This window comes from Haliotis asinina, chromosome 2 (assembly GCF_037392515.1).
Source record: "Haliotis asinina isolate JCU_RB_2024 chromosome 2, JCU_Hal_asi_v2, whole genome shotgun sequence".
Lineage (NCBI taxonomy): Eukaryota > Metazoa > Mollusca > Gastropoda > Lepetellida > Haliotidae > Haliotis > Haliotis asinina.
The window spans coordinates 4,439,350-4,454,800 of NC_090281.1; the positions used below are offsets into that span (position 1 = coordinate 4,439,350).

General features: G+C 38.2%; 1 protein-coding gene across 8 annotated transcripts in view; it reads left to right on the forward strand.

Moving 5' to 3' along the window:
- The window catches only part of LOC137273155 (ras GTPase-activating protein nGAP-like), a 226,051-nt gene that overhangs the window by 157,847 nt on the left and 52,753 nt on the right, over positions 1 to 15,451 (forward strand). For 5 of the 8 annotated variants that reach the window (XM_067805633.1, XM_067805635.1, XM_067805639.1 and 2 more), the window contains 2 exons: positions 303 to 401; positions 1,877 to 1,921. The exons of the other annotated variants lie outside the window; for them this stretch is intronic. In XM_067805633.1, coding sequence (XP_067661734.1) covers positions 303 to 401; positions 1,877 to 1,921 — 144 coding nt within the window. The remainder of the gene's footprint in view (positions 1 to 302; positions 402 to 1,876; positions 1,922 to 15,451) is intronic. 8 annotated transcript variants of the gene reach the window in all.

A 15,451-nucleotide genomic window follows, 5' to 3' on the forward strand; every position in this document is an offset into this window, starting at 1 on the left:
GTAATCTTTTACTACTGATTAGTCTAACTCATCTAATTTAGCACTGTATTTGTGAGTGTATGTATTTCTTGTTATAATTGTCTATTGTAATTTGTACTAAAAAATACAAGTTTTATTGAAATCCCATTGCAAAAGAATAAAATTGAAATTTCAGAATTTTCAACATCTCAAGATGATTGCAAAATACTTTGGGTTGAAAATTTTGAAACTGATTTGGTTGTCTCTTTTGATGAATTTCTCTTTATTTTCTTTTGTTGGCTGTTGCATTTTGTGTAGTGTTTATTTTGTGTATTTCCTTGTAGCCACTCATTAGTTGGTTCCTTGAAGCGCAGTATGAGCCTTGGTCGACTGAATCGAAAACGAAATCGCCCCAAATCTATTGAACTTGAACAGCATGTGTTGTGAGTAGTCCCTCTTTGGTTTGTTTATTTTTCATTTTGAATTTTGTTGCTGTCAATCCTGCCTCTTGTGTTCATTAGTTAAGTTTGTTTTGATGCTTTGATGCTTTGCAAATGCTTTGTGGAATAATTACCAAATTTGATGAAAAAAACTTGATAAAAGAATACTTGGACATGTGTGCAGTGTGTGACATAAAATATTTATTACACATTATATGTGAGTATCCATCACAGGAAGTGTGAAAAGCAATATATTTGAAAAGTATAAACACTTGACATGATAGTAAATAGGTTTATAGAGCACAGTATTGGCAGAGAGACATGTGATAATAGATTTATAGAACTGGATGATTATTAATAATTTGTTTATAGAACACAATAAGTTTTAGGAATGAGATTTGTGATAAAAGGTTTATAGAACACAGTAAGTATAAGCAGTCATTATGAAAGTTTTATATCACAGGGTGGTTGCAAGCCATGTGATTATCATTTTATACAACACCATGACTCAAGGCAGGGAGATTTGTGTTGATACGTTTATGTAGCAGTGTAAGCTGTGAGATATGTGATAATTGTGGTATATGAGACGGTATAAGCTGTGATATGTGCTAATAGCTGCAAATGACATGGTGCATATCGAGTGCTCAGATATATTTGTTACTGGATATAGATGTTAGTCTTCATGTTTTCTTTATCGTTCACATCAAAGTTACAAAGAAAATGTAAGGTCATGCTGCTATTTGTGGAATTCTTTCTGATGCACATACTGTTCAGCATTCATTCTGAATAGTGAACCTTCATAATGTCTTTTGAATAATTGACACAAGTTGAAGTTGAGGGAATGTATGGTTATGGATGGGCATGGAACTTGCCACTAACGGGCAGCTATTTGGCAGGGTGGTATCCTTGTGTGTACCGCTGGTGCACTTGAGCTGCATCCCAGGAGCGTACAATGTGCTGTCTATAGTCCTAGCCCACAACTAGCTGTCACACATCCATCATCTTCAGGAAATTACTTGCATATTTTTTTAAAAAACCCAAGTTCAAAGAATGCCTGTAGTGTTAATTCTTTCCAATTCATTATTGTATTTACTGAAAAATTTAACTTCAAAGTGTATGGGAATAAAAATTTAAATATTTAAGATATGATAATTTCACTGATTTCATTGTCAACCTCACCCAAGAGACACAAAGGCTTTACTTCTCTGATTTCATCATATTATGACCAGAAAATGTCATAATTAAGACTTGCATAAAATTGTTTAAATTGTATTTATGGATTCTATTTCTAAATTACAATATTCAGTTAATACTTGCATGAAAACAGTTCTCCATAAATAACACTGTTCTTAATTTTGAAATTTTCAGGATGTCACCAAGATGTTGTAATGCTTGCTTTAGTGAATTTGTCTAATGCTGCCTCGTGTTGAAATTGCATTGGTTGTGTCATTGACCCCTCCCATTGTTTCTCCCCACAGCCCCTGTGAGTGTGTTGTCAGAACACCCGACAATGATCATACATGGTAGGAAATTCATCACTTCATTGCCATGGCAACAGAATCTTGTAAAATTATGTATATTTCAGCAAATTTGAAACAAATGAAATTCTTTTATTCTTTTCATCCATCAAAAATGTTTCAGGATGATAAAATATTGATATCAATAATGGTAATTGTACTTATGTGACAATTTCATTAAAAGGCTTTGAAGTTTTTGTGATAAACTCGATAGACACTGTTTATGAAAATTTAACAGTTTAGTAAAGGATTTTGCAAAATAATTTTAATGAATTTGGTGTGTTAATATTTGGAAGCTTCTGTTGTCAGTTGTATATAGAGGCTAATCTTGCATGAGTGTTGTGCATTTCCATGGAAACACAAAAACTGGAGCGTGTACAGTATTATTGGACATGCACTAGTCAGTATAAGTGCTTCACTGCAGTAATGACTGACCTGAACCATCAGTAAAAGATTTAAATGTAGGTATCATTCATAAATGTTCCGTTCACCTTTGATTGTTCAACTATATTGTAACCACATACAATTTTTGCAATGAAATGTGTACTGGAACACACCCAGTTTTGTGTTGATGCTTATTGGCAAACAAGGATAAGTTAGACCATTGCAAAGAATATGTTCATGAGAAGTAGGAAGTGCATGGCAATGAGCAGACCCATTTGGTTTGTAAAAGCTAGAGCAGATGTAGACTAGTGCACGTACAGTGCATGGTGATGAAATTTATTTGTATATGCTTTGCTCATATGACTCACACAGTCGGTTTAGCAAGTTGGTAACACATGACACTAGATCACGGACAACCTGGGGTCTCTTCACATACAATGGCAAGTATTAGTGGGCGTCACTCATACATGCTAATATGGGTTAATTGTCAGGTCAGAGTTCAACTTATCCTTGTTTGCCAGTACTTACATAGAGGCTGCTTGATATTGCCATGTTAACACCCTTCAAGCTTGAACAGTTACCTTCTCAACCTGTTGAAGCTGGACACAGCTACCTCATTTAACTGTTATCGTATCTGAAGTGGTGTGTGGGTTGGGGCAGCAGAAAGTATTCATACATTGTGGATGTGGTCCTTGTTTGACTATTAAGTGGTGTTAATTTTTTACTGGTTCCCTGACTGATGTGCTGCTGCAATAATTCAAGAAAGACAGCACTGAACCACTTTCTTGTTGTCTTCCCTAAATGTGTCTCTTAATTTCAGTGATAACATTTGTGTGATATGAACATTGCATGGATAATTGCTGCTGTGACTTGTTATCTATACAGAAATAGTAATCTGAGACTGATTCATGATTGGTGTTGTATTGCATAATGATCTATGATGAGTTTCCTGCATGTGGTTGACTCTTAGCTGGTGAGAACAGTTAGCCCACATTCAGATATACAGCCTTACTTGCTCATCTACTTGTACACTCATGATGATCTGCATTCTGTTCTCCATGTAGATTTACATGTAGACCAACATGAAGGTTCAGAGCTCCAGATAAGATTTAGTTCTTGTGGATACTGTACCCATTGTACTTTTTTTCGGAATGGGTATCATAAATGTTGAGTGGTTATTTCATTTTCCGTTACCCACTGCTTTCCAATATGTGAGTATTTCTGTGATTTTTCACACCTAAGTGTTTGTTATCAAGTAACTTTACTATGCAGGTATGTACTGCCTTATATTTTATCTGCCTTTATACCAAACTTAAATATAATGGAAATGGTTTCATAGAAAATCACTCATCCTATACTGGCAATACAACTTAATAGCAATAAATATATTTTCCATTATGCAAACAATTTTATGAATTTATTCTGTACTCATATGTTTTAGACCTTTTGCGTACCTTACATTTTAAATGTGTAACTGGTATGCAACAGTTATTTATCAACATATAATTGGAAATTTTCTGTGCTCATGTTACCCACATACACAGCTTATCTGGGCCGCAGAAGATCTGCATACAGCCAGGCTTGCAGATGTACATGCAGACTTACATGTCAACGTACCAGCAGACCTACGTGCAGACTTACAGAACTGTATGCAGACATATTTGCAGACTTACATGCAGATAAGCAGTCAAAGGTTCAAGTCAGGTCTTGTCATTGTGCATTGTCAGTTCATCCTGAACATCCTATAACTGACTCTGAAGTCACTCAGCTTATTGTGGTGATACATGGCTGATCCAGCACCTGTATTGTTTAGTGTTCCACTAAGTGTGATATTTTTCCAGCTGTCCTAGACAAGTGTACGTTATCAGATCCTATGGAGAATAAAAGTTTAAAATAGAAGGGAGTAACTGGAACAGGGCTAAGCTTAAGAATGTTTAGGGTTCTTCTTGTCTCTTTTTGTGGATGACTGTCATTTGCTTCTGAGAAATGTTAAATCTTCAGACTTAGTTCAGGCCATGCTATCATCACACAAGAGTCCCCAGACTTACCAAATATTCATAAGAGCTAGAATTCTTTCCCCCTAATTCTGGTCTCTCAAATGCTGAAATTGTTGTTGCTGATGCCAAGGCCAGTGTTGTTTATATGGGAAGACTATTATTTGTATCACTGTAAGTATAGGTTCTATCACTATAAGTATAGGTTCTATCACTATAAGTATAGGTTCTATCACTATAAATATAGGTTCTATCACTATAAGTATAGGTTCTATCACTATAAGTATAGGTTCTATCACTGTAAGTATAGGTTCCACCTTGAGCTGACATTCCGGAACATAACTGACTATTGTTAACGTGTTTCATTGAACAGATATACTGGTACCGATCAAGGTGTTTTCAGAACACAGACACAACAGGAGATGTGTGGGAAAGTGATGTATTGTGAGGATATTGGTGTAAGATGACTGGAGTGTGTGATCAGTCATGAAACAGTGAAATAAGTGTCTTGTAGATCACTGAAATCAGGAACTATACTTGCAAAAGAAACACAATTCTGATATTGTCAAGTTTTTAAAATAGAAGACATAAACTTAAATGCTTACTTTTATGAGATTTCATTTTTCTTAAACTTGCATTTCTTCTGCTGTCAGTATATTTCCATAGCACATGGAGAAAAGCCATAAAGTCATGTCAAGATGTTATGTTACTATACATTTAGGAGATAAACATCATGTGTTGGCCAATTTCCGGGTGTTATTTAGTATCTGAAGCACAGGAATGCATTTGGAACTGAAGGCGTCAGAAGGAGGTTTCAAATGAAATATTCCCGTGCTTCAAATACTCAATAACACCTGGAAATTGGCCAACACATGATGTTTATTGACATTGTAAACACAAAAGTAAACCAAAGAGTTTTACTGTCTGCACTCCTTTACATCGAGTAGGGTACAGCAGTGAAGTGTCATCAGCAGGCCGTTTCAGCTGGTTCCCATGGTAGCATCTGGAGCTGTTCATTTGTGACGTCATTCTAACTTTACGTCACAATACGATTTAAATGACATCACCACTGTTGATGACACAACAAAACAATTGTTTAGGTGTCAATACGCAGTGAATAGTCTTGCAGTTTCCGGGAATCTAATACTATTTGATCATGTTTTTCAACCAATCAGGTTACAGAACAGAGTGACGTTAGGTTTTCAATTTGGCATTTGCATACATCATATCTTAAATCATATTTTTATGATTTTTTCTCAATATTGATTGGTCAAATGCTACTGTTATAATTTCACATCAGTTTTATTAAGGGAAATGTAAATTTAGATAAGAAAATTATGAAATTATCATTTCTGTATGTGAGCTCTGTAAGTTGTTGATGCAGCAGCTCGACTCCAATTAAGTAATTCATGACTAAACTGGAAATCCTGCAGGGCAGCCAGATTTCCTGGGGAGGGCTGCACAAAGCTGTTTTTATGTTACATCTGCCAGGCAAAGACCTACAGTATTTGTATCATGCTATTGTTTCTTCATGCTCATGGGCCCAGGTGAGTAAGCCATGCAACCGTCTTCCTTCCCGCCACCACAACATCCCAAGGACATCCCGTTCCTGCCATCAATAGCTCAGACAAACTGGCTCACTGGCTCATGAAGAAAGTCATCTTCGCTGGTTAAATGGGATTTTACCACAGTTGTCCATAATGTCTGTGTTATGTGGACAAAGTGTCTGTATCTTTGGGCAAAAGCTGTTTTCTTCTGTCTGAAAAATTGTAATGTTTCATAACAGAGGCACGCCAAATAGGGTTAAATATGAGGAGATCAGGAAGGAATTGTTCAATGCTTTATTACATTTTAGGCTTTTAGAAAAGAACATAGCTATAAGTTTATCACTATTTGTCTTAACATTCTCCATTCATTGAGAACCATGCAGAAACTTATTCTCTTTTGTTAAAATAGTGGTTTGTGTCTACTTATGTGGAATTTGGATGTGGAAGAGAATTCCTGATCTTTTCCTCTAATGAAGTGGAATAAAAGCCGTATCAGTTACAAACAAGACAATGGTCCAAGGGCAGATGGGTAGAATGAAATTCTGGTGGGACTGTGACCTAAGCTGTAATTAATTGGAGACAAAGTGTTTTCTGACAGTCTGATCAGTTGAGAGTCTCAGTGCACAATGTCAGCTAGCACTTGGGATGTGTAATATGTTATCATGTGATGTAGCAAGTAGGTTTTAATTCTGATTAATTATTAATTAATACAGGCTAAAGTTAGGTTCACTGCATTTCGCGTGAAAGTAATTAAATGGTTCCATGACCTAATAAGCTGATATGTAAATTATGACTCTGTAACAAAGTAACGGTAAATCTTTTGATAAACTACTGACTAAACTTGTGAGATTGCTGAGTGCAGCATAAAACTTAACGCACTCACTCACTCATTACAGTGGCTAGAGGACCTAGAGGGTGCAGGATGCTATTTGTAGCATAGTTGAGGTGAAAAATGTCTTGTTTTTGCACATCTCTTAACGTCTGTTCACTAAGATATAGCTGTGTCATAAATCTGGCTATGTCTTTGGAATGCTGCCCGCCATTAAGTTTAGATAGATGATGGGACATGATAAAGTTTCAGAAGCAGGGTGATTCCCAGTGTTTGCCGACTAGGATCTCACATTTAGTCCCTGAAATAAAAAAAATGTTTTATGTTCTGTTGTTTATTGTCCCTTACTATGTAACAGAAATTGGGCCAGGGCATATTTATGCCTGAAGGTGAGATTGTGGCCTTGCTTGGTATAGTTATATAGATATTTTGTGGTTTTGGATGAAAAGTGGATTGTTCAATTAGACTAACATCTAGCCTCTGAAATGAACATTTTTACATAAACAAAAAAACCCAACAAAACAGTTCATAATAAAACTTGAAAAGATATAATGAAACGGAGCCATGAGAAACAGTGGAAATATAGACTTTCCACACATTCTAGACTTGCAGTAGAAATGTGTGTGTATAGAAATAGAGAGTGAAATAGGCTGTGTGATAGACTTACCATCCTATAGATCAAGCTCTTCCAGTCAGCTTCTATGTCAGACTGTTTGTTGTCTTTGTAAGTCCTCTCTACTTACCTGGAAACTTCCATGACAGTCTATATTGCTACAGAGGACACCATAGTGCTCAAGTATATTACTGCACTGCATCTTTGTTGTGGAAAGGTTTGAGTTTCATCGACTGTTGACTCCAATATGTTCTCATCTGTTGATCTCTGAAAAGTAATGTTCAACTTTGGTTTAATAAGCACACGCACTTTGTCAATTTTGTAAAAGCCCCTGCTGCTCATTACGACAAATACTCAAACTGCATTTCTTCAGTTGAAATAAAAACCTAATTCTTGAGTACACCAACGTTGGATTATGAAATGCTTTGTTTATTCGTGTAAGGATCCAAACTGCCTTTACCAGGCTGGAGGGATTAGTGTTACTTTGTCAGCAGCCTTTGTGGCCCAACAGGCTGATAGGAAGTATTATTTCCTGACAACATGAAACACTAAGTGCACAGGTGACAGTGAACCTTATGGTATGGGATGCATCAGGGAACTGGGGCTTGATGTTGTCAGTTGTGCCCTCATGCTGTAAGTTTCTGAAGGATAATGCAGATACTAGCATGCTGTTTGATGCCGGACCTAGTCTGTGTGAATAAGTAGTAACAGAATCAGTGTCAGTGAGTGTGGAATTGTGTAGTGGTTGTAGAGATTGGCTGTGTGTTGAGCTTGGCCCTGTCAAGGTCCACGTGTGTCCATGGAGTGGTCTCCCCTGCCAATTCCCTAGATACTCTCATATGTTTCTTATTTCTGGATGAAATTATTTTGCTTTCACAACCTGCCTCCACCATCTAACCTTTGACCGGAAGGTCTTTCAGCAATCCAACTTCAGAAAGAAAACAGGTTTGACTTGAGTCTGTCAGTGTTGTCTCAAACACCAGGCTGTTTACCAAATACATGCTTCATGTTTTGGGCAGGTTCACATTGTTTTGAAACATGGGACTGTTGCCATCTGGGTTGCCATACAGCCTTTACTTCTTCCCAGCCACTTTGGGATGTTGATTCTGGGTCTTGCTCTGATTAGAAGCCTGATCTGTTACTTGCTGGTGAGCAAATATGGGTGTGAATAGTGTCTTTGGAGACATTTGTTGGGGTATGATCCATGGGTGTGTCCCACCGTGATCCTGGGGTGTGTTCCACTATGATCTATGGGTATTTCCCGCTATAATCCATTGGTGCACCCCACCTTGATCCTGTGTCCTGTGATGCATAGTGTGCTCCACTATTGTCTATGGGTGTGTCCCACTATCAGGGATTGCACTTTTCCGCAAATCCATGGATCCATTATTTCAAACTAATCAATTTCGTGAATCGTCTGAGCCCCCATTCAATGACTGTATTAAGTTTTCAACTGAAAATCGATTTTCCTGTTGCCATCCCCATGCTATGGTCCATAGGTGTGTCACACTATGATCCATGGGCGTGTCTCACTATGGTCCATGCATGTGTCCCACTATGGTCCATGGGTGTGTCCCACTATGATCCATGGGCGTGTCTCACTATGATCCATGGGCATGTCTCACTATGGTCCATGGGTGTGTCCCACTATGGTCCATGGGTGTGTCCCACTATAATCCATGGGTATGCCCCACTATGATCCATGGGTGTGTCCCACTATGATCCAAGGGTGTGTACCACTATGATCCAAGGGTGTGTACCACCATGATCCTGTGATGTCCCACTATGATATGTGTTTGTGTACCAGTGTGATCCCTGGATCCCAGGCAGGTTTTACTGGCTGTTACTGGTGCTGCACTGTGGAGGGGGTGGGGATCTCAGTCGGATGTGCCTCAATGTTTCATTTTGCAGCAGACCAACTGCATTTACCCTTGGCATTTTCTTAAGCATCAAACAGTCCTGAACTCATTCAGTGAACATCTTCCAGTAATTTCTCAATAGCATCAACTCGTTCAATTATATTTTGGTGTTGAATCTGGTACTGCTTTTCTCTGTACATCCTATAGATTGACTGTGTATGTCCCTGAATCTGTGATACTATAGAAACATCACAGTGTGATATCAGGTTATATAGCCCAGCTTGACCTCAGCCTAAACAGCTTTCCTTTCGACACATCAGCATTAGTCAGCCGATTTCCAGGACTCTCATCTGTCTCTCAGACACAAGACTCTGTATCCTATCACTGGAGGTGGCCTGTTACCCTCGAATTACTGCCAAGGTACCATCCATTTATTCCAATCACAATAGCCTGCTGTCAGGACATTAGTTATATCAGCTGTCCAATCAAACATTAGTATACCACACTGCTGATATATATCTAATGAAACTAGGACCAATACCGGTTAATGAAGTTGGCCATCTCCCTGTCAAGTAACCAAGAACATACAGGAGTGAATGGTGTTCAATACATTATCTCAGTGAACACATGTTTTAGACGGTTTGTTCCGAGTTTTCATTATCTTCAAATGAAAAGTCTTCTTGAAATGAATTGGTATGGGTTAACATAAAAATATGATTCAGGGTTAATTGAAGTTACTGATATCAATGAAATGAATCCAGGTGCAAAGTTGGTAAGACAAGCCTACATTCTTATCTGTAAAGAGGCTGATTTTTGCATTAAAAAAAAATAATAATCATGGGCAGATACATGCCATGTTTGTAGGACGGGGGAAGGGGGGGAGGTTGATACCAAAGGTGAATTAACAAAAAGGAACTAATCAATAATGAGGCATTCATATGTTTTCCCAAGCACAAAGACTAAATATTCACTTCAGTTACTCCTTGACATGGGATGTAGCCTACATGTAACGAAGACAATTGAATAACGTCTGAAATATGAGCCAGTGACACGTGACTCTATTCACCTCCATACAGGAGAAGATCCCCTCTTTGTGCCGCCATCTTCCAGTCTGTTGTCAGTGGCTGTATGTTTACAATGCCTGTATACAAACTCACCAAACCCTGCTATGTGTCATCCATGTTGAAATACACCATAATTGAAAAATGATTAATTTACGTGGGTTTTTTGGCATCATATTGTGATTGTGATTGACAGCTCGGCAGACAGCTGGTTCTACTGGAACTAAACTTGTCTCCAGTTTCAGATAATCCCCAAGGTGGAAAGAAATGTTGTAGGAAAATATTATTTCTTGTCCAGTGATCAGTTTAATATGATTGATTAATTGCTCGTCAAACAGTTATGTTTGATGTTGTGTTTGCATAAGCAGGTGCATCTCAACAAAAAACATTGATGTTTTGTTAGCAGTACAAGTTTGAGCAAAGAAAATGAGATTTCTCATCAACTAATATTTCAGCTATGTTCATGCAATGTTTTCTGGTTTTACTGAGAAAATTCTAGTGTGTAGAAATAATTTGGAAGCTAACTCATGTTTCACAGAAGTAGCATCAGTGGAGTAGACGTTTGTGAAAAGCAAGTTGGCATTTGTCATTCTCAGCCTTCTCTTAATGTTGTAATTGCTAAATAATTTAGCCAAGTTGAAGATATTTATAGGCAGATTGTAAAAGATCATACACTCTCAAAACTGTCATCATGAATAAATAATTCAAAGAATTTCCATGTGACAGTGTTTATGTTGTATCAATGACAGCGTTGTCATGGTTACATGCCTTTATGCTCTTCATCATTTAGTTTATACAAATCAGTTTCTAAAAAGGTGCAGTACAGGTAATTGTAGTACAGTTAGTAGGTTCAGAACACATGATATTGCTCCTGTAATGATGCCCCCACAAATGTGCATGACAATTTTAACGATTTTGTGTCGGCAATAGAATGCAGGACAATACTGCTTGATGTAGTGAGATACGGGGGGTGGGGTGGGGTTTATCCCTCAACCATTCACTGCAGTCTGGCAATGGTGCATCTGCCACGAGAAGTAGCAGACATGCCATTGATCCTGACAGTCTGATTGAACAGCATCTTTACGGCATCTATTGTGATGGTTGCTACAGAAGCAAATGTAGAATTCTTCGGGAAAAGAGGAAGCAATGATTTATTGATGTAGGACCAGTAGCTTCTGTTGGAGTACAGCAGCTACATTTGTTTATTCACTGAGAGAGTCATTTGTACCATCATCGAGAGTGTCATTTGTACCATCATCGAGAGTGTCAGTTGTACCATCACTGAGAGTGTCATTTGTACCATCATTGAGAGTGTCAGTTGTACCATCACTGAGAGTGTTAGTTGTACCATCTTTGAGTGTGTCATTTGTACCATCATTGAGAGTGTCATGATCAGTTGTACCATCATTGAGAATGTCAGTTGTACCATCATTGAGAGTGTCAGTTGTACCATCATTGAGAGTGTCAGTTGTACCATCATTGAGAGTGTCAGTTGTACCATCATTGAGAGTGTCAGTTGTACCATCTTTGAGTGTGTCATTTGTACCATCATTGAGAGTGTCATGATCAGTTGTACCATCATTGAGAATGTCAGTTGTACCATCATTGAGAGTGTCAGTTGTACCATCATTGAGAGTGTCAGTTGTACCATCACTGAGAGTGTTAGTTGTACCATCTTTGAGTGTGTCATTTGTACCATCATTGAGAGTGTCATGATCAGTTGTACCATCATTGAGAGTGTCAGTTGTACCATCATTGAGAGTGTCAGTTGTACCATCATTGAGAGTGTCAGTTGTACCATCATTGAGAGTGTCAGTTATACCATCATTGAGAGTGTCAGTTGTACCATCATTGAGAGTGTCAGTTGTACCATCATTGAGAGTGTCAGTTGTACCATCATTGAGAGTGTCAGTTGTACCATCACTTGTACCAACATTGAGTGTATCAGTTGTGCCATTGTAGACAGATGTGTGAGGAGTTAAAGTGCATCAGTATGTGTGTAAACACATTTGTGCATGACCTTTCTTTTCACACATTTGTTCTTATCGTAAACCCTATTTGAAATTCATGATAGTTCGTTAGCCCGAGACACATAAATTGATTTGAAGACAAGTAAAACTGTAATGAAGGTAGTTTAGTAACTAGTAACATAGAAGTGTTGTGATAATACACCTGTTTCCAACATTTCAGTTCTACTGCTTAAAAGTGATGAAAAATGTAAACATGGTCAATTTGTTTGTCAAAATGACTTGGTTTACATGTGCCATCTTGTACCCAATTCTGTAAATCAATGCTCATGCTGCTGATCATTGGATTGTCTGGTCTAGATTCAATTATTTATAGGCTGCCAGCATATATCTGGTATATTGCTGAGGGTGACATAGAACTAACCTCACTCACTCACCCACTCAATCACTCACTTAGAATTGAAGCTACAAATTGAAACTGAATAATATTGACAGAAAATATTGTACATTGAAAATATGATTTGGCTATTTGTGGCAGGCAGACAAACTTTAAACTGTGAGGATCAGTGACATAATGTTGCCTCTGATCATGGGGATTAATCTATGCCACATTGTAGTTCTATATACAGAGTATGACCTTTACAATATTGAAAGTGTATTTATAACCTTGTTATTGTCGTCAAAACATCACAACGTGACATTTTATCATGCATGAAGTGATTCACTGTTCTTTGATGTTGAACGGTCTTTTAAATATTAATCACAAAAATACGATTTGTGAATGGTGTTTTTGTATTCCTGAATCGTAGTCTAGTAGTCTATGCATGACATTTATATATAGACAATAAACAGGTGCTGAAGCCATAACCCTGTGCAAAGTTTAAGTCAGGTGAAGGGCATATTACTTATGTGCCATTCAGTTGGAAACACAAACTCCATACCTGATTTCACACACCAGTGATCACAAGGTCGAACAATGTGAAGTGTTGGGCTTCGACAGCCAGGAGAAAGTTATGAATTACCACGAACTAGGTCTATTGTTACAGGCAGACACGCTAATTATTGCTAATGAGCAGGCGCTGTGCTAATTTTAGCATCGACCTGCATAGGAGCTGCAAGGATAATAGAAAGATGAAAGTTTGGTGTTGGCGGAGACATTACTGAGGGAGTACCTACAGTGTAGTAGTGAGAAGATAGGAGTGAGAGAGTAGAGCTGTAGCTGGGTATATTGGCCTGGGTTGAGTACCAAAGGCTGACATTAACAGCGAGGTGTCCATTACTAGGAAGTAGGACGAGACATTGATGTCATCTGCAGCCCCAGCTGAGACATTGATGGTCCAGGAACATTGGCCTGCATTCATCACGACAGATGTTCCAGTTCAGCTGGGGAGGAGGAAGGAAGATCCATGTAATACCTCGTGAATAGTTGGGGACAGTTTATTGGGATACTTGTGTGTTGGCGTCAGATGTCTGGTGAGTGTTATTGCTTGTAGTAGATGTAACGTTGCTCATGATATTCTTCTTGGAGTCTTGTCATTACAGACGGATATGTCGTAGAGACATGGGTGATTTGTACCAGTCATTTGACATGAATATCTAGTGACTTTGTATCTATAAATGCTGTGTCATTTACACAGTGTTTGCCTGGCACTTGTGTCTCAGTCTTGCTGAGAACATACATTCAGGCACATTGATCTACGAAGTATTTGCTAAATGTCGGTATGTGTGATGGAGAGCAGGGAGTTGTTACTATCAGTCTGTTCCCTGACCAGCAGGCTTTGTGACGGTGGAGATCTACACACACACCTGGCAGTAGAACCTATGTCTGTCTCCACTGAGTGGGCTGACATTTTGTACAGTGAAGAAGCAAGATTGGCATTATGTAGTTTCATAGCTGCAGAACTCATACGATACCCAGTGTGTCTTGTATGGACTGGCATTTAATCATCAAGGAGACTGATACGAGGACAGATAAAATATTACAAGGCTCATATTTATGTCTCTGTTGCCTAACCTGACATTTTGTTAGTTGTATAAGAGTGGCAGACAAATCTTAAAATGTATACTTTGACTCGCATTAGATTGAATCTGTTTTGAATTCCTCTAGGTGTCATTTAGTCCTTGGTTAGAATAGGACCATATTGGTATACAAATCAAAACAATTACCAACACAAATACAACCTTTATATTGAATCTGTTTTAATGTTTAGGGTATTAGGGCTGTTTTATTTTGTCAGTGGTGAAAAGAGGACCATATTTTCTGTAAAACTGAAAAATATATGCTTTTATTCTCTTTGTACTGAATCTATTTCTGGGCCTTGCTGATAAACAAGTCAGTACAAATATATCAAAGCTTGTATAATACATGGCAGATGTAGCTTTGTGACTTCAGCAATGGTGGAGATGAGCTGTGTATTTGTAGCCGACTGTCAGGAGAGTCCCCTGGTTCCTGATTTGTTGGCTTATCTGCTAATACACAGGGGCCGTGATGAGATCATTGCCAGATGGGTGCAACACATACACTGTCTCATCCTCCACCTCCCAACTTATTGTCTCAGAAAACTCACAGAGTAATTAGTGACTTCGTGTTCGACCTCCTGCCAAGTCGGGAGCTTTGCCAGCATCAGCATTGTCTATTTAAGAATGTGATTATCCACGTTTGCTGGCCTTGACTGTGTCTGTCATGTTGCTTAAATCTGAGGGGGGAACCGTGAAATCAATGTTTAGATGTTGAGAATTAGCATTCTGTTTGATTGCTGTTTATTTGGAATAACACACAATGTCTAAATGCGAGACCTGAGTCGACATAGTGCCAATAGGTTGTTTGATAAAGCTGGATTCATGGTGTGATTTACATGTAAATGTTTCTATTGTGTCATTTTGTCAATTGCAGGATTGTCACTGTTAAAGATAAACAGGGCAAGCACACATAGGAAAAAGGACATTAGAGTAATAATTATTATGTATTACACTGAAAGTCTACAAGAGGAAGTTCCTTTGAGCTTTCCTTTGAATATGTCTTTGATTGTGACATTCAGAATGTTTTAAGAAAGTCAATGATAAACCTGTGGTTGATATTGTGAGCAATAAGCCACTTTGTTGGTGTATGGTGTTTCTCCATATCTGTCTGCTCTTGTGACAAGAGTGGTTAGTGTAGAATCTGTTGTGTTTATTTTTTTTTTTTGTTTTGTTTTGTTTTTATCCCCAAAAGGAAACTGTCATGAGCTGCAGACAACTGTCTCAGCCCACGCGTCCTATAGGGGAGGCCAGCGTGAGACACTC